This window comes from Leuresthes tenuis, unplaced genomic scaffold (assembly GCF_036924035.1).
Source record: "Leuresthes tenuis unplaced genomic scaffold, fLeuTen1.0.hap1 SCAF_2, whole genome shotgun sequence".
Classification (NCBI taxonomy): Eukaryota; Metazoa; Chordata; class Actinopteri; order Atheriniformes; family Atherinopsidae; genus Leuresthes; species Leuresthes tenuis.
Window position 1 is genome coordinate 18,528,332 of NW_027325356.1, and position 20,266 is coordinate 18,548,597.

The 20,266-nt window shown below is 40.0% G+C and overlaps 1 protein-coding gene across 1 annotated transcript; it reads right to left on the reverse strand.

The window, feature by feature from the left end:
• Positions 1–388: 388 nt before the first annotated feature.
• Positions 389–13,189, reverse strand: def8 (differentially expressed in FDCP 8 homolog). Its single transcript, XM_072380457.1, has 12 exons — positions 13,045–13,189; positions 11,849–11,971; positions 9,662–9,750; positions 9,389–9,538; positions 8,158–8,299; positions 5,571–5,735; positions 5,169–5,296; positions 3,635–3,748; positions 3,251–3,331; positions 2,724–2,864; positions 2,158–2,267; positions 389–1,912 (listed from the first exon to the last, which is right to left on the reverse strand). The coding sequence occupies exons 2-12, from the start codon at positions 11,955–11,957 to the stop codon at positions 1,819–1,821; spliced, it is 1,323 nt and encodes a 440-aa protein (XP_072236558.1). The 5' UTR covers positions 11,958–11,971; positions 13,045–13,189; the 3' UTR covers positions 389–1,818.
• Between the last annotated feature and the right edge of the window lie 7,077 nt (positions 13,190–20,266).

Genomic DNA, 20,266 nt, shown 5'->3' on the forward strand with positions numbered 1-20,266 from the left:
TTCTATTTAGCTTTTATTTGACTTTTTGTCATCTTTTTAGTCTATTTTTATAAAGGTTTCGATCATAATTCGATGGCACTGATTACAATCCTACAGTTACTGTCAGTTTTAAAGTAATAAACTAGGGAATACTGGATTTTGGGGATACTTTTGCTCACAGTTGAATGAACGTAATAGCCCCACAGAACCCCAAACAGAGCAGTCTGTGAAGCTGCGTGAGGTCACACATCAAGTGTCTGTGGAGCTTCTGCACTTTACAGTCATTAAAACTTTTATTGGTATTTTCAATGTCAAAGCAAAATGTATCATGATTTCTGCGCATTTATTTTATTTTTTTACTTTGTCACGGTTGATTTTAATAACGTGAAAGTAGACACTGCAGATGAAATACATTTAATCGCTTTATTCATGCACTGGTAAGAGGTTTTACAACATGGCTTTGCTTTTACCAACACCATGTATGTCCATTAATAAAAAATAAAAATAAAAAAAAAAAACAAAGAAAACACAGTACACCATGCTGCTGAAAATTAATACAGCCAGAATATTATTTTAAAACAAATACTTAAGATCCACATTTCCACAAGTTGCCACTTTGTGTATCTATACTGCTGGCGTTAAGACAAAATTCATCATGAGCACTTTAAGACTGAAACCATTAACATGATGGTATTAGGACGTTTGGATAACAGCTGGAACTCGACTATCATAGGCACACAATGTATCCACAGTTATCTGCCACACAGCACTAAACAGAGCTGGATAAAACATGTAGCAAAAGTACAAAATTATTTCACAGTTGTAAATAACAGGATAGAACAATTAACAGCTCCCACTTATTATTTTCTCAGCAAACCTCTTCTCCTTGCAGGAAGATTGATTTCACGGCAGACGCATGCTTTCATTATATGTCTGTTGCCGGTATATGTATTTATGTTTTAAAAAAATGTCTGGAATGACTGTGTGTATACATACATATATTGTCTTTTTTATGTCACGCAATTATAAACCGTAATCTTTTTCCTGGTATGAAGGGTGGCTAAAGGACAATTACTAACACTCAAAGTGTGCCTACACTGTGAGGTAACCAGCAAATGAAAATAAATATTGCTTTAAGGACTTTAAATCCCAAATTTGAGACCTCATGAAGTGATAAACAGATAAACAGATTATGAGTCCAATCAGTGAGTGAGCAGATAAGGAAACACACAAACAATCCAAACATAACATCTTACGTAATGAGCAGATGCTCGGAGATAACCGCCCAGCGAAAGGTCGTCCACTTGAACACAGGAAGTAATGGAAAGCACACAACAGGGTGCTGAAAAGCAAATGTCTGATTGATATTTTGAGTCAGTCTATTGAAAGCTGGAGATGTTATCTTTATACTGTAATTCCAAACCTTTTAGTGTGTGACAAACGTTAAGTTTAAGCACTCTGAAAAGTTGGCTGTATGGATTAATGCAGCACACAGTTAATATACAACTCCTGCAAGCGCCATCTCTGCTAACTGTTCATGTTTTTTTATCTATGGGCGATTTATATGTAAAAAGGCATGCGTGCACAAACACAACACAACACACTCTGATAAGTACACAGTGTCCAATACTTCAAATTTCAGTATGAAATCAAAAGTCCAGGTGAGTTTCTAAATACCCTGCTTCAATACATAGTGAACAGGGAAGAAGAGACACTGTAGCAGAAACATAAAACTAAGTAAACCAAAAAGATGAGAAGCTAGTTTTAACAGTTTGATCAGATTTGCTTGATCGTGAGGCAAAGTTTAACATCCAGTAAATCAGAGGGTTCTTTCTGAAGCTATGTTTGTCGCACATCTGGCACCTCGTCCTGCTTACGCTCCGTCATTCGGGCACACCGTGGACAAGTTGTGGAGTTGTCATAGTAACAATCCCTGCAGAGATACATAGCAAATGTAAAAAAAAAAAAAAAAAAAAAGCATGTTAATCATGTCAACTGTGGTAGGTCGTTATTTTCTGTGTCAGCTATGTTGAGTTTGCACAAACTCATAAAACCACTACATTAAACCAGCACCTGGACTTCTAAGAAAAGTTTACATCATCGTGAATACATCTGAAGCTCTCAACAATCAGATCAGCTGGGAGTATTTTTCTGTTTAAATGGTTGACGGTAACTAACCTGTGGAAGACAGCAGAGCAGTCATGGCAGACTGAGGTGTGACTATCAAAAGGGAACAGGATGTCTCCCTCCTTGCAAAGCTCACACACAAATCCTTTGGCCTGACAACGCTGCACACACACACACACACACACACACACACACACACACACACACACACACACACACACACACACACACACACACACACACACACACACACACACACACACACACACACACACACACACACACACACACACACACACACACACACACACACACACACACACACACACACACACACACACACACACACACACACACACACACACACACACACACACACACACACACACACACACACACACACACACACACACACACACACACACACACACACACACACACACACACACACACACACACACACACACACACACACACACACACAGGCAAAATGCCAGAGAAAAAAAAAGGATCGTGTTCTCATATTTGTGTTGGAACGTCTACAGTTCTTCATAACTATTTTAGATTCTCTTCACTATTCCATCATAGTACGAGCACGATGAACACATCTATCTCACCTCACAGTCTAGTTTGATGTGCTTAGCAAATGTGGTGTGGATCTCAGTGAGGGAACAGCTGAGTCTGCCACTGGAGATGTCAATCAAATCCTGTAGTGAGTACATGTCGTCGTTCTCAACAAAGTGCTGGCGATCTTGGAGCTGGAGGTTAAAAACACAGTGCAAAACGTATTACACCACGGAGTCTTTGCAGGCAATCTGAACACAACTAGATTCAAGCTTGCTGAGGGAAAATGCTTTAGGTCGTTTTTTTTAACATCTGAAGTATGTTGAAAACTCAAAAAAAGTTCTAGAATATTAAATGTGTAAATAAAGAGGGCGGAAACAAGAGCAAACAAGTTATACAGACCAACTATTCACATACAGTAGTTCAACATGCAGTACATTAACAATCTTTCATGACCCGAGTCCAAGTTCCCCACTTCCACCACAAGGTGGTAGTGTTGCGTCATGCTTCAACAGCCCATTGTGGAAATGACGACATATTTCAAAGGCATTGTAAACGCATCATGTAAAAAGTTACTCACCTGCAGTAGAAGTCGAGCTTCCATCGCCTCCTTGCAGGTAATAAAATATGGTTTCATCAACAGAATATCTTGACGAAGTTTCTGAAAAGGACACAGCCAAACATAAGCACAAAACACACAGAGCCCTCAAACTCTTGCAGTTTATGTTCTCTCCTCCTGCATGAGCAAGTAATGCTTGATACTATTGTTTTTTTGTTTTTTTTCATCACTATAATTATCATCTGCAAAAAGGAGAAGAAGAGCTAAGCAGATTTGGTAAGATAAATCAACACAGCACAAGTAAAACAACGTCAAAGATACTGAACTCCCTGAAGAATCTGAACACCGATACTTCAAAACGCTACAACCCCCTGAAGGGTCTTCCAAATAAGTCAAACTACCCACCCTGATCTCTACCAGTTCCTCCACAAAGTTGAATAGCAGCGGGTTGATTTCTTTCAGCCTCAGCACAGGTCGGGGCAACATAAGTGCCAGGTAGCGCATTGAGGACCGACAAACCTGAGAAAGAGACACACCGTCAGCTAACAGACTGGTTGCAGATGCTCACACAAACTAACAGTAGCCCTTAGTAGCCCTTTCGTGGTAGCGTAGTGATGTGGGTTGAACTTGGAGGTCAGCTTGAATAAGTCAATGCATCCATTCTGACAAGGTGAGCAACCCTCCAGCTGACCTGGGTTGAAGATGATAGAAGGTCAGATTCTGCCTGGCTTTCACAAAGAGATATTTCTATTAGATGAGGGAATTCAACCTACTGTGACCGAGTTTAAATAACATCAGTCTGACTCTCCTTGATTGATTTTCTCAAACCTACAAATGCTCTTTGTTTTTAGAGCCATAGATGGCGCATTCTCCCTCGTTGTGTAATGCTCCTCATGACCGGCAAACTGACTGCGCTGGTGGAGTGCCAGGAGTGTCTTTAATGTTTCTGTATGGTAATTCTGTATATTTCTTCAGTTTGGCAGTAAAATGTACAAAATAAATCTAATACCCTAAAACAGTTTTACATTTGAGTGTCTTTAACATGTTCACTTAACCCAAACACTCATTTCCTGCTTTGTCTCAGTCTAAAAGATGAATAAGTCCATGCGTGAAATTCTTTTCATCCGCAGCTGTTCGCGGCGAGCAAAGTAAAGTGCCTGTTTAGCCTGTGGCCTAATTTTATCAACTCTACTTGTGCTAATTAAAGCATAAACATGTCAGCTCGCTGCTTCCTAAATGTTACAAACACTTTGCCTGTGTTAATGTACTAAAAGAAGCCGATAATGAAATTCAGCACAACAAAGTGTCACCATCACACTTCAATTCAAGAGCTATAGAAGTTAAATTATAGCCTTCGACCATCTATGTTAACAGAGTGAAATTACTGATAAATAGCCTCAATAATAATAATAATAGTAATGTTATTTGATTTGGAAAGGCCAAATATAACCTGAGATCAGTGAGACTGTAAAATGAGCTGAAATAAAAACCACTAAAGCCATCCAGTGTAAAATTCTTCCATTTTATCTATGTTCACTCTCAACATGGCTGGATAAATTCTATACAGAAAGTTTTAAAACACATATAGATTTGAAAATCAGTAAGATCTATAATACTAAAGAGGCTACTGAGATTTGATTTGGGCTATTTGTTTATGCATTTATTCAGCTAAGTTCTCCTTAAAACCATAGCTTCCAAACATGCCAACCTAAAGCAACCTTTGAAAGCAAGTCTTTTGGCTCTCACCTTCCTTTGCTCTACTTTCATGGTACTAACTGAACAATGGAACATGCTGCTGGTTTGCTGCGCTGAACGTCACTGCAGGTTCTCATTTGACAATATCAAAGACAAAGTAAAAACAATGTTTATTTGACTTTTTTTAATTTTACTTTATACGCCCGCCTGAGCAGATTTTTTTTGGTGTGGCTCTTTGTGATACCTTTCGTGGTTCAAACTCCCAGTTGTGGATGACACGAGCTGGGATGATGGCTGTGTCATTCCAGTGGCATGTGCTGCAGTAGTACTGGCCTGTGTAGTCACATTGTCTGGCCTCACTTGGTACACCCCCTGAAAGAAAAATAGGCACAGTAAAGTCAAACTGTCAAAAAAAAAAAAAAAAAGACTAAAACTATAATCCACCACAGCAGTTAAGTCAGGTGGAAGCTAACGTTGAAGCTGAGAAGCAATTACAGAGATCTGGTAAGTTCATGTCTTACTAAACCTCTGATGGTTTTGCTTTTTTAATATTTCCAAACTTCTGGACCTCAAACTGACCTCTACTCATATTCATGAGTAACACGGAAAACATTAGTGAGCTTTAACAACTTAGAAATGTACTCACTCAGGGATATAGGTGTGCGACATTCTGCACAACGGTAATCCTGCCGATCCAGTCCTATTTCTGGACAGATGCTGAGTTCATACTCCGACTGGTGGCTGACCTTTGACCTGACACAGGGCTTCGTGATCAGGTTCATGCACCTACTATGGCAACGATAATAGCATCCTGGAAATAGAAAGTGATAAAGGCATAGGAACTGAATTAAAGAAGTGGGTGCAAAGTAAAAATAACACATAGCACATTTTAACTCAACAGGAGCTCTGAGACACCTAAAAGCTAACCAAGTGAAAACGCTGAATTGAGCAAAGCTCTGAGTTTTCCATTCCAGAGAGACTCTGACTGAGCTAGTTACCGACTCTGACTGAGCTAGTTACCGACTCTGACTGAGCTAGTTACCGACTCTGACTGAGCTAGTTACCGACTCCGACTGAGCTAGTTAGTTACTCCGACTGCGCTAGTTAGTTACTCTGACTGCGCTAGTTACCGACTCTGACTGAGCTAGTTACCGACTCTGACTGAGCTAGTTAGTTACTCTGACTGCGCTAGTTACCGACTCTGACTGAGCTAGTTATTGACTGTGACTGAGCTAGTTACCGACTCTGACTGAGCTAGTTACCGACTCTGACTGAGCTAGTTTCCGACTCTGACTGAGCTAGTTTCCGACTCTGACTGAGCTAGTTTCCGACTCTGACTGAGCTAGTTACTGACCCTGACTGAGCTAGTTAGTTACTCTGACTGAGCTAGTTAGTTACTCTGACTGAGCTAGTTAGTTACTCTGACTGAGCTAGTTATTGACTCTGACTGAGCTAGTTTCCGACTCTGACTGAGCTAGTTTCCGACTCTGACTGAGCTAGTTTCCGACTCTGACTGAGCTAGTTTCCGACTCTGACTGAGCTAGTTTCCGACTCTGACTGAGCTAGTTTCCGACTCTGACTGAGCTAGTTACTGACCCTGACTGAGCTAGTTAGTTACTCTGACTGAGCTAGTTATTGACTCTGACTGAGCTAGTTACCGACTCTGACTGCGCTAGTTACCGACTCTGACTGCGCTAGTTACCGACTCTGACTGCGCTAGTTACCGACTCTGACTGCGCTAGTTACCGACTCTGACTGCGCTAGTTTCCGACTCTGACTGCGCTAGTTTCCGACTCTGACTGCGCTAGTTTCCGACTCTGACTGCGCTAGTTTCCGACTCTGACTGCGCTAGTTTCCGACTCTGACTGCGCTAGTTTCCGACTCTGACTGCGCTAGTTTCCGACTCTGACTGCGCTAGTTTCCGACTCTGACTGCGCTAGTTTCCGACTCTGACTGCGCTAGTTTCCGACTCTGACTGCGCTAGTTTCCGACTCTGACTGCGCTAGTTTCCGACTCTGACTGAGCTAGTTTCCGACTCTGACTGAGCTAGTTTCCGACTCTGACTGAGCTAGTTTCTGACTCTGACTGAGCTAGTTTCCGACTCTGACTGAGCTAGTTTCCGACTCTGACTGGCTAGTTACAGACTCTGACTGAGCTAGTTACAGACTCTGACTGAGCTAGTTACTGACTAACTGCGCTAGTTACTGACTCTGACTGAGCTAGTTACCGACTCTGACTGAGCTAGTTTCCGACTCTGACTGAGCTAGTTTCCGACTCTGACTGAGCTAGTTTCCGACTCTGACTGAGCTAGTTTCCGACTCTGACTGAGCTAGTTTCCGACTCTGACTGAGCTAGTTACTGAGTCTGACTGAGCTAGTTACCAACTCTGACTGAGCTAGTTTCCGACTCTGACTGAGCTAGTTACTGACTCTGACTGAGCTAGTTACTGACTCTGACTGAGCTAGTTACCGACTCTGACTGAGCTAGTTACCGACTCTGACTGAGCTAGTTACCGACTCTGACTGAGCTAGTTACCGACTCTGACTGAGCTAGTTACCGACTCTGTGAACCAAACCTGCTTGCTGGCAGGTTTTTCTTCAATAAACTTTTAGTCCTTTTTGGTCTCATTTCCTCATCATACAACTGGCAAGGAAGTAGGAAGTTTAGATTTTTAAGAAACATAAAAAAAAAAAAAAAAACATTACATAAAGGCTATCTTTAACATGGTGAATATGTCAACAAAAAGCAATTTCTGGACATCCTCAGATCAAAATAAAGCGTATACGTTCTTATCTTCACATCAGACTCTTCAGAGTGCTGTGACTCCGTGGTAGTCACCGCATTGGAAACTTTCTACTGTACTTGACTGTAGTAATTACCGTTTAAATAACACTAACTCATGATAAGCTTTAAATGCATAACACTGTGACCAGTGAACATTAATTCGTCACGTTGTGAATGGCTGCACAGATGGAACATTCTTATCATACATTGCATAAGATGATGTTCGATGTTATGTTGTCATTTCTGACTCAGGATGGTTGTGGTGAGGCAAAAAAAACGACTTTAGATGAAAAAACTAACCTCATGTCGTCAAAACAGGGAGTTTTTTTTTTTATATCAGCTGTACACAGTCTTGTTGTGTGGATGACACTAAATGACATTTATCAGTGTTAACTCTTTGGCTCTGTAACCCATCGCCGTTCTTTATTCAGTGGTATATTTTGCCTCACCTGTGCAGGTATACCAGGTCTGGATAAGGCCCCAGATGATGGTGCTACACTTGTCACAGGTCTGTTTCACACTCTTGCTCTTCTCCTTGGAGAAGCGGTGCTCTAGTAGGATTCTTAGATTAGGCTCATCTTCCTCTGGGTCCTTTAAAGCAGGAAGATTTCAATAAAGCACTATGTCAGATGCAGCTGTTTTACGTGAAACAGTTGAAAAGGACAAGAAAATACTTTATGCAAGAGGGTATGGATCAGATTTACTTTAATGATGTATGGCTGGTGACATAATTCAAAAGTTGCAGCCTAGCTCAAAATAAAGTTCCTTTAGTGCATTACTGCAGCCGTGACCAATGCTGTAACATATTCTGTTAGTTCACATTAATCAGCATGACAAGTTGCCTGAATGCCACCAACACAGTTTTATCAGAGATATCAGAGATTTTGTAAAGGTGGAGCAACAGCTGAGTCATCAGTATAGACAAAAATGCCCAGGCTGGGTATGGCTACACAACAAACATTCCATTCAACTAGATTAATTGATTAGGACATGGATGCAGTGCTATTTCTAATCTTCACATCAGACTACAAGGATGAACTTTTTGAACCACAAGAATGTCTGCAATGTCAGCAGCTTAGAGGCCAAAAGTGCATTGTCGTCACCTCGTGAAACTTATAGCCTTGTGGGATTCCTTCAACCGTTCCAATAATCAAGCGGGCGCTTGTCCCCATGGGACAAATGAACCCTTTAGGCAAAAGAACATTCACCACGTGGGTAATTTGAATAAATGTATGGTTTTGGTGGTTCAATACTTTGGGGTCACCAGCCAGCCGCCAGTTTCTTTGTGTGCTGACTTAGACTTAGTGTGAGCCTCACTGCCCCCCCCCCCCCCCCCCCCCCCCCATATCTACCGTTACATCTGCAAACCAAATGCAATAATAAACAAAAAACTGGGATAAGAACAACTCGAGGTTATTACTTGTAGTCAAACAATGGATGATCCATTGGCTGGTGAAAATATTTACCTGCTGTTTGAAAGTTACATTTGAACCCTGCCATTAGGCTATTCTTAGCCTGTCAGTATTACACTTCACACATGCCCTTGGAAGCAGTTCAGGAAATTATTCTTTCATTCACATTTAGCTTTTTTTTCCAGCAGTTCATTCCTTGAAATCTTTTACTGAAGCAGCATTAACAACAGCAGGATCAATATCGTGCCATCCACTGCCCAGTTCCCACCTTAAGCTCCTGCAGTTTGAGGCGAAGGTGGATGAGTTTCACCACAGTGTCCTTTTGTCTCTCCGAATGCTCTGGAAGCTCCAGGATCAGCTTCTTACACTCCTCTATGGCCAATTTCAGCTGTTCAATGTCTGATGCCACAAAAGAGCCCTATAACAGCAATTTGGGAGGAAAATAAGAGAAAAAGAAATGCTGCTTCATGGGAAGCGCCTGTATTTTTTTTCAATAAGGAACATTTTGATTGGATGACAGCAGGAAAAATGCATCACTTACCATAGGCCTTGAGAAGTGGTCCTCAGCTAGACCAAGATCCATGGTGCGGTCTGAACTGTGGGTTCTGGACCCTGAAAACATTTCAGGTTCTACGAAGATGGAAACATGACAACAAGTTCTTCCAGTGAGCAAACCGTGCTCACAATGATATGGCAACTGCACACAGTCATCTATACCAATTTGATACACACGAGAATGGTCGCCCTACAGTCGAGATCTCAGAGGAGCACAAGAGCACGGAATGGGAAACCGAAGGACTCGCTGGTAATTGTCCCATCAGCTCTAGCAATGTGTAACAAATCCACCTGACAAGACACGCGCCGACTCTGTCAATAAAGCTGCTGCTGCCCCTGCCTGAATGAACTTTGAAGTGCTCTGCATTGTGTTACAGCCACATCTGTGTTCATAACCAGTTCCCGTTTCAAAAACTACGCCACAGTACAACATTTTTCTCAACTCATTGTTGCTCCTCCTAACTATTTTGTACAAAACTCTGTTTCATCTGTGGTACCATAGGACAGCATTTCTGCTCAGAGTTTGAGTTTTGGTTACTGGAAAACACGACACCGCCTTGGAAAGCTGTTAAGGCGAACACGTTAGCATGCCCAACAGATACAAAAGCAATAAAAGCAAGCGGATAAACACAAATTCTGAAAAACAGAGGAAATATTGAAAAATTTCCATTGCATAACGAGGGTTGAATCCCTTGTACAACTGAAGTTGGTGTATGCAATTAAAATAACCTTAATTAGCTTAAAACAACAGCTGTCTGTTCAATCTGAGGAAGCATGTGCAGCTTAGAACGTGGTAATTAACTACTTTAGACCCGGTTGTAGCACACTGTCTCAACACTTTCCCTCGCAGGCCGTTTGATCATATTCAAATATCTTTTTGGGTTTTGATTTCAAAATAAAAGAGAGGAACATTCGGAACACAGGTGAAAAAAAATCTACAAAACTACAACAGAAGCAAAGGTACAGGCCTGCATCTCAGTTCAAGTCCAAGCAAAATCAACACTCAAAAGACACTGTGTGCCGTGACTGTCAGGATTTCAGTGAGAATCAACAGGAAACTGGACTGGAATAAAATTAAAGCAAGCACATGAATCTCAACGTGGCTTAAGTTTATTCTCTCAAATGATCCATTTCAAACTACTTCAATCATTTCATTAAGCAAGCCTGCTGTCCACCTTGCTAGAAAAAAAGTGCAGACGAATGCAGTTACCTCCATAAACGTCAGAGTAAAACATGTCAATACAGTTTTCTGTGCCAGGCGGAAAGAATCATTAACCAGGGAAGAGACGATCGCAGCACAAGAATCAACACAGCCAGCAGTCTGTGGGTCTTCCACGCGTTATTGGTGTAGCTCAACAAAGAAAGGGCTCAGATTCCTAAATCCTAACAATAAAGGGAAGTGTTACCGAAGTGCAGCTCACTCTTTAGCGTCTCATTTGCTCTCGTTCAGCTACAGAATTTCCCACTTCCCGTTCCTCGAGCTCAGAGTCTGTCACAACAATCCGGTGTTCGTGTTCTTTACACAGTAGGTTCACGTTTTGCATGTAAATATTCAATTTGTGTCAACAGCTAAAAATGAAAAGGAGGTCGAATTATGTGTGCGTTGGGAGCAACTCTATGTCTGCGAACAAGTGACATTTAGGAGAAGCAAAAGATCTGACCTCTGAAAACACCACCCACTGCAACAGCAATCTGTTGAGTACATGAGAAATCTGTATACTATATCACATATATCACTCAAATATTTCAACTTCATTTCCAAGTTCATAAAGCAAAAGAATCTTAGTATGAGCCGAGCAATCTTCCCTCCTGATGAGAGTCCAGAACCTGGAACATTTGCACATCTTTACTCAACTATGGCTGATAAAACTAACTTGACTTGTTTTCACAATCGACCAAATTCGTCATATTTTCGGAGCAGACAACTGATAGAAAAATTATGTCTACCAAAGCATACTAGTCATAGTCAAAATTTTCATCATCAAGATAGTTAATGAAGTACATTAAGCAGAATGAGCTCCCGAGAGATTCTATTTCAACAATTAGTATCAATTAAGAGTCACAGAAAAATAAATAAATCTCCTGCCGTCTTCTTGGACTTGACTTCAGCTATGGAGGCAACGTTAAAGCCACTGTTTCTACTCTTGCAATAGTTGGGATTTGGCAACTTTACCATGTTGGGGGGGTGTCTTGCCTTCTTGAGGACCATCTTCTTCCTCTCCACGATCGAAGGGATTGAGGCGAGTTTGGCGGAAAAGTGCAAGTCTCTCATCATACTCCATTTCATTGGCTACATCTACGGAGAACAAAACGCATTACTGTCCATCTGCTTTGTAATTGTTTAGGGTGAGGTTTAAGTGTTTTCCCCCATTCAAGTTCCACTTAAACTCCTCCACTCTTCAGGACCTAAGTGCTGTTCAGCAACCATAAAATCTCAAAGAGATGGTTTTGTACAAATCCATCCCTTTATCAAATGCAAAAAGAAAACAACAACATGTCGGCATTATGTGTAGACCATCTTCTTTCGTGCGCTAAGAAAAACCCACACTGGTCAAACATAAATTCTGACACTTTTGTTGGTCAGATCCTAAAAGGCATGGCCACATTTTCATGCCACAGAAAAAGAAGTCGGTAAAACACTGGCTCATTCACTTAATGAAACCAGTTTCAGTCCTATTCATGAACTCACCCTCCCCCTTATGGAAAATATACATTAAAAAAAAAATTTAAATAAAAAAAAGATACAATGATTAATACATTTACTTTGACATTTCTTTGCTTCTGCTTTTTGGGGGGTTTTGAAACGCAAATTTAACAAATGAAAAGAAGCTAATGGAAGCATGAAACGTCCCGAGTCAATTCTTTCTGCAATAAAAAAATATATAGATTAAAAAAATGTAGGAATACTTTACATTTTGTTTCTCATTCTCATTTTCCTGCAGTCCTAACTTTTTCTGACTCGGAGTTGCAGATTCCAACTCTTTTTCCTTTTTTATTATGACAGTAGTTAAATGCAATCTACAGTCCGTTCGTAACTGTTCACTTGTATCAATATCTATTCGTATCTTGACTTATATCCTCGTTCTTATTTGTATATTATGTACTATTCCTTGTGTTTTCCTGTTCACACACCTCACACCTGGGAGTCTGTTCCATCAAAATGTAATTGTGCTTGCAATGTCTTTGATAGTATATCTTATCTTGTCGGGAATTATAATGGAATGCTGCCAGTATGAAAGGGCAATTCAACATCACAGCAAAGATGTCAACAGCTAGCTAATGCTAACGAGCTAAGCAGCCTTTTTAAACGAGCTGGTGCTCTGTTGTTTTGATGCTAACACTGGCTGATTATTGGCGTTGTTAACTTACCCCGTTTTTTCACCGCAGAATCATCGGTGATACCGCAGCTGTTAAATGTAGTGTGTGGTCGACTCTTGGGGTCAACATGGACAGTTTCCCCCGTGTTGTTTAGCCCCTGTCATCGGCAGGCAACATCTCAAGGCTAAAAGGTGTCAAGTCGTGACTTTTAAAGACAGAAATTTCCGGCTAATATTTTCAGAGTAAGAACATTTAACCATAATGACGAGGTGGCTGTATGATATTATTGGGAGAAACTGAAGTGGAAACAGACACTGAGATGACACTTGAATCTGATTTTGAAGATAATGTTCTTTTTGAGTTCCTGTTTTACATTGCGCTAAATTACCTACTGCTTTATGCTTTTATTTAGAAATCAAAGTGACCATATCCTGTCAGACTATTTCAAATGGTAGCAGGTACATTCAAAGGATGTCCTCCTCAGAGATGAGAAAACGTCCCCGATGTCCTGTGGGACATTTCATTGGATGTTTCCCAGATCACCAGACAATTCCTATAGAAAAATTAGAGGTTAAGTTAAAGTAAATGCATGAGAGAATTGCGCTTGTCCATTTTTCTTTTATCAATAAATAGATTATAAACAGCTGTCCTGTTTGTACTGATATAATGTTTCCAAGTGGTGTTGTCTTGGTTTAATTCTTCGAATGTCTTGTGACTGTCTGAAACTGATAAAGATCAAGTTTCTGTCTGTTTTGTTTGTTCTTCTCCAACATAAAATTCTGAGTCATATCGGGTCCTGCATGCTGCGATTGTGTGACTTGAGGAAGAAATACACTGTTTGATGTTATTTGGTTTTATTATGAAGTGATGATAAGATCTTTTCCTAGAAAACTAATGATCCCACACACACATTTACCAAGTGGTAAATACAAGAAAAAACAACAACAACATAATGGGCTTTGAGCCCTCTACTTTTTGGTGTTTGGAGAGCACATCCAAAATCTCCCGAAAGCATTTAGTGAGGTTGAGATCTGGAGGCTGCAAAGGCTATAGCATATGATTCACCTCATTTTTCATCCCCAAACCATTCAGTGATCTTCTATGCCCTGTAGATTGGAACACTTTCATCTTGACTTGAAGCTGTGAGGCTCCCATTGCGACAGAAATGTTTTATCACAAGATATAAGTTCTCTCTTGTATTGATTTTGAATTACCTTTCATTCTATAGAGAAAAGCGGACCTCCAGGGTATACAAGAGCCACCAACTCCCCTCACAATAGCAGTCAAATATTCAGCCTGCACATAGTCCTAACTTGCTTGTTTATGGCGCAGCAGCTGCAGATTGACACCAGTATGACCCATGTGAACTAGTTTCATCATGTCTTTTACAAAGAAGTGGCCGCAGCTCAGGAGATAGAGAGTTGGAAACTAATTGGAAGTTTTCTGGTTTGATCCCAACTTCACCACATCTCACTGTGTCTTTGGCCAAAATATATATAACCCCACGTTGCCTCCAACGTGCTTCTCACTTGCAAATCGCTTTGGATGAAAGCTTCTGCGAAAGGAAGTACTGGAATATGTTCAAGAGCTTTGTGAGCAAAATGTACTTTAAAATCTAAGCAAAACCCAAATAAGATATGATTAAATGAACAAATACTTTAAATAAATAGTGAGCATTTGACACTGCAATGATTTTTGTACATGTTAAGTTTGATGTGCAAGCAGCCGATGGTGTTTTGAGTATTTGAGCATTACTCAGTTATGGTGGTTTTGCAGAGAAAATACTTTTGGAAAAACATAGCTTACAGCAGTTAGGTCGTTCCTGGAAATTGTGATCATGCGGGGATCACATTGGAGCCTGGATTTAGAGCATTACACAAAGTATAAGACAAAGTGACGACACATCTACACGGAAAATTCAGCAAATTTGGAGTGGTTGATTTTCAAAATCAACCACTCCAAATTGTCCTTCGTCACCCTAGAAGTGGAAGACTCTAATATGCCAAAGACTTTTGAGACAAATCATTTTAAACAGAGGACACGTTGGTCATCAGTTATTTTAAAATAAGAGTTATCAAAATGATCACTTTTGTTATTTAGTAGCTTCCTCTTCTATTAACTGCATTGCAAACATTTTCGGGTATCATGTTGCATATTCAGACTATATAACAGACTGGAGGTCCAGTTTTTTTCGATAAGAAAAAAATATTACAGTAGTAAGACCACAGTTGATCTTCTGCAGTAATGTAGCCAATGAATTATGTTGCTCATTGACACATGCATAGGGCTGTATTTCCAGGCTATAATAATTCTATCCGTGTCAGTCAGGTTGGTAGTCTTCATCCACCCCTCATGTCTTTAAATTTTCCTTCTGGGAGTCTTTTGAAGAGGTCTTGAGCAATAGTTGCCCGATAGTTTCAGGTCTATCGAAGCTTTATTGATTCATTTATTTACTTATTTTATTGACATTGGCTACATTTTCACTCACTCAGTGTACCTGACCATTACAGGGGAATGTGTTATCTTGTTTGTGATGCCACTCAACACTGACCTATGACTCATTTAAGCATTAAAGGGCGCCTTACTCAAGTGATGGAGCAATTTTGTGTCTCCACATAACGGACAACTTAGCCAAAAACCTGTTTCAAATTGCATCATTAGTCCACAATAAGCACCAAATACAGTACAGCTTGACAGACACAAAATTATCATTAAAAAGATGATTCCCAAAGAGATACTTGGTGAGAATTTGGCTTATGTGGGGAAACCGTAAAGAAAAAATATTTTCAGTTGTATAACAGTATCTGAAAGCGATGTTCCTCTGAAACAGGGAAGAATCTAACACAGGACTTCAGGAGTCATCTGGACCTTTAGTTGATCCATTTACTGTTCATTATAGCCTCATTAGAAATGGTCTCCGTGGAAGAGGCCATTCTTTTAGAAGGGAAAGTGGGAAAAAAGCATGAGTGTATGCCAAAAGACACAAGAACTGGATTGAAAATCAGTGCTGACATGTCTCATAGAATGATGGATCCTCCCCAGAGTCTGGACCTCAACATTATGGGAGCAGTGATGGATCATCTTGACAGAGAACAAAGCAAAAGGCAGCCAACATCCAAAGAAGAGCTTTTGGATGTCCTTCAAGAGACCTGAAGAACTATTCCTGAAGACTTATGAAAGAAATGACAGAAAGCTCATCTAAGAGGGTTCAGTCTGTGTTGAAAAAAAAAAAAAGGTGCTCATACTAAATACTGACTGTCAAGCTTGTAAGAATTATACAAACTCTGTTTTTGCCTTACAGACTGTATTCTCATTGGTGCCTGTTCCCAATTCAGTAAATCGCTGCACCTAATTCTCATTCTCCAGGCAAGATATAAAGAAATGAGGGGTGGCTCAATGCTAAAATGAGTAGCACAATAAAACAACCGCTGCATGTCTGGATCCAGAGCTTTCAAATTAAGTATGAAAGGGTTTACAATTCTGTCCGATGTCAGGATAGACCTCAGCAGATAAGAGTTATCTTAAAAAGATACTTTCTGAAGTCGACATCGTGGCGTCTCTGAGTCATTATTGTTTGGACGGGAGCCGTGGAGATTTTCTGTGCTTTGAATAGAGCTGTGTTGTGTTGCTGAATGAGGCAAGAAGTCGTGACCCTGCCTCACTGTAAACATGCTGCTGCTTCCAAATCATACAGACACACTTTTGTCCTCCTTTCATGTAATTAGCTGTAATTAAAGTCAAGTGGCAGGTCCACATAATGTCTTCAGACGGCTTCATAAGTATTTGGACACTGGTGCAATGTTCATAACTTTGCTTCTGTACACCACCAAAGTAGATTGTACATGAAGCATTGAAATGCTGACCTTCAACTTGAACTGAAGGTGCTAAACATAAATATAACATTAACTTCTAAGGAGTAAGGGTTTACTCACACACTCTGATGTAATGGGACAACTGATCGATAAGCAGTTTCATGATCATGGGTGACCTGAATTAAGGACGTTAAAGGCAGTGTTAAATGTGCATTTTGTTATCGGGTCAGGTCAAAATAAGCACATAATGAAGATAAATGTCAGGGTGGGACAACCCCACGAGCAAATTCAGAGTCGACGCAGGAAAGCATCCCATAGCAGGAGCCCATTCTTTGGTGTTCCTGACTTCAGCTAATTATTGATTGCAATAGAAGTATGATGCTGGTTGGAACAGTACAGGACAGTCACTCATCATGGTCATGAACAGCAACACTGAGAAGATGATTTTCTTTTTCTGAGGCAGAATGATTGTGCAACAAACATTTTTTTTATAAGAGGAAAGAGGGGAAGTAACCCAAAATATAAACACTTTCCCACATAAAGGCTCAAACATTTAAATGGGCAGGAATTGGTCTTAGAGAAATTTCCAAGTGTCAATTCCAAGACTGTCAGTTTAAACAACTGTTTATAGTTACACACATATGTATATATATATATATATATATATATATATATATATACACACATACATATGTGTGTGCATGTGTGTGTATGAGAAACTTAGGTTAGAAATTATTACAATTTATAATACAAACATGACTCAAAGTTGTGTTTTTCCTCTAAAATGGCTAAACTTTATCATTTATTTATGATGAATCTATCCCAACAATACCCATGTAAATTCACTATAATAACTTCTGAAATCTACAGCATCATTTTGAACAATTGAAATTATTTTCATTTCACCGTTGAAGGCAGGACAAGGATCTATATTTGTACTTGATGGAATTCCCCCTCTGTTCAATGCAGTTATTTACAACAAGGGCACAAAACTTGATCATGAGTTTAAAAGTGGAGCATTTTTTAAAACGCCTCCGTTATATTGTATATCAATGGCCCTACTGTCTACAGAGAGCTAATGTTGTCTTGAATTATTTATTTTTATGTGAAACAGGACAGAGTAGATTTTGCATGTAAATGCAGTTAAATTCAAAGATGCCTGTTTAAGTTTATTATGGGATTTTTGACTAATGAATTGAAAGTTTCACATGTATGAACCCATGCGCAGTCATAATTTGATCAACTGTAGATCTATTTCCTCATTTGGCACCAAGAAATTTAATTACAATCTTACAAATCATGAATGAAGACTTTTTCATGCATTTAGTCTTAAAAAAAAAAAAAAAGAAATAGACTAATTATGTAAACATGAGAACTATACATACAACATGCAGCAACATTTACACAATAGCCCAAGTTAAAAATACATTAGTAGGGATGCTGCTGTTATAATCCATTTGTCACAAGTCTTGGCATTTTTCAGGGGCGTTGCAACTATTGGGCAGATGTTTGCTAGAAAATCTTTACTTTTGCCGTAACTGGGTTCAAACCCTGACTATACATACTGGATTAGGCAAACAGTAAAGTGTTTTGCGCAGGGTCTGTTTCTGGAGTGGCCAGCGCAGTCACAGGGATATAGTTTTGTCATTATGTTTTTGCAAACCACAAATACAAAGTTCCCGTGTATTTAAGCATTAAGAACCTAGTCTCAGTGCAAACAGACACATGAAAACATACGTTGCCAGCAGCTCAAACCATGAAATTTACCCTAACCAAATGATTTTAGTATAGTAGTTCTAACCACACAGAAAGTGAGAATGAAACTTTTATATTAAAAAGACTCAATGACCAGTGACTTATTCCACGACCACCCCTATAACTCCCTGATATAAACTGGTTGCTGGTTCATAGGACACACACACACACACACACACACACACACACACACTCATGCGCATTGCTTGACCGTTGGCTGTGTTCAAATATTGCTGTAACTGGTGCTTCTGTCAGACGCCTCGGACTCAGGGTCAGTTCAAAAGCAAAGATGTTTATTAAATAGCAACAATAAGGCAGGTTGAGGATCTCCAGCAGAACAAAGGAAAAGGCTGTGAAACACCCAAGCACTCTCCTCAGTAAATATGGCTGAGGACGAGTGCAGCTATGAAAGTTATAAAACAAATCTCTCCAACTCAGGAGGAAAACAGAAAACCTATGAACGATAACCAAATAAACTCTCACGCTCTCCTAGGCGGATTTAAACAAAAGACGCTCTTAAAAAACAGAGGCGCTATGAAACTTAAACAATTAACTTGGGGGCACACCTCTAACGGCGGCACAAAGATCTTTCAAGAACAAAACACAAAATCGCTCCACTAGGGGAGGAACTATGAAAGGTTACAACAAAAACACTCCAAAAACGGAGGAACAAAACAAGGCTGTGAAAATTACTGATTATATAAATTAACTATGGCTATGAATAACTTACAAACAATACGCGCTGCAGGAGAGTCGCTTGACTGCAGGCTCGAGGAAACTATGGCTGTGAAATCTATGGTTCAAGGGGCCAGTCATGAAGTTCGTGACCAGAGACAACATACTGGTACAAGACAAGGGAAACGCAGACTATTTGAACACATGAGGGACCAAGAGGAACAGGTGGAAACACTGGCAATCAGGGGAGACGATCAGACGCTTGACACGGGGCAAGATACCTGAAACGAGAGGGGAAAGTTTCAAAATAAAACAGGAAATGACTAAATGGTGATATACTCTGACAACCGAGTTGAAGCGGCAGTAGCAACCATACACTGTAGGTACTATACAGTGCTGTGTTTTCATGCTGGATGGTAACTTTTGAGCTATATTGTGTACCACCTTGTTACATTATCATCTGCATACTTGCTAGTGTTGGATTATTTATTATATTCTCAAATATACTTGAAATATCAGCATTCCATACAGGAAAATCCTCATCATCATTAATGGCTATTCCCTGTAACACCTTCTCCATCAGTATAGTGCTGCCTGTTTATGTCTTCAAATCTCTTTTGACACAATGTCTCACACGGAACATCTTTGCAGTATAGTACTGTTCTTTTGAGTTTATTAAGCAGCTTAGCAGAAGGACTGTCAGTATATGTCAGATTCTATCCTTCTGCTGCAAAAATTCACAGCTCAAAAAGTAGAATCTTCTGCAACAAAGAAGTTGCAATCATGATAAACCCAGAATGCGTCACTGTAAGCACTACTAGATATACATTTTCCATCCATCCCTTTTCTATACCCACTTCATTCTATTCAGGGTCGCAGGGGGGAACCAATCCCATCTGCCATCGGACAAAAGGTAGAGGGAACCACTAATATTCCATCACAGGTTCAACAGTCAATCTATAATCACCAATTGAACTAATATGCATGTTTTCGGTCTGTGGGAGGATGCAGGAGTGTCTGGAGTATGCAAA

What these genes read in the sequence shown, in the direction of transcription:
- def8 (XM_072380457.1), bottom strand. Translation starts at nt 11,957, where the DNA reads ATGGAGTATGATGAGAGACTTGCACTTTTCCGCCAAACTCGCCTCAAT. An exon ending in TCAAACTGCAGGAGCTTAAG is followed by an intron (nt 8,300 to 9,388) that starts GTGGGAACTGGG and finishes CCTGCTTTAAAG; the next exon opens with GACCCAGAGGAAGATGAGCC. An exon ending in TGCTCTGCTGTCTTCCACAG is followed by an intron (nt 1,913 to 2,157) that starts GTTAGTTACCGT and finishes GTATCTCTGCAG; the next exon opens with GGATTGTTACTATGACAACT.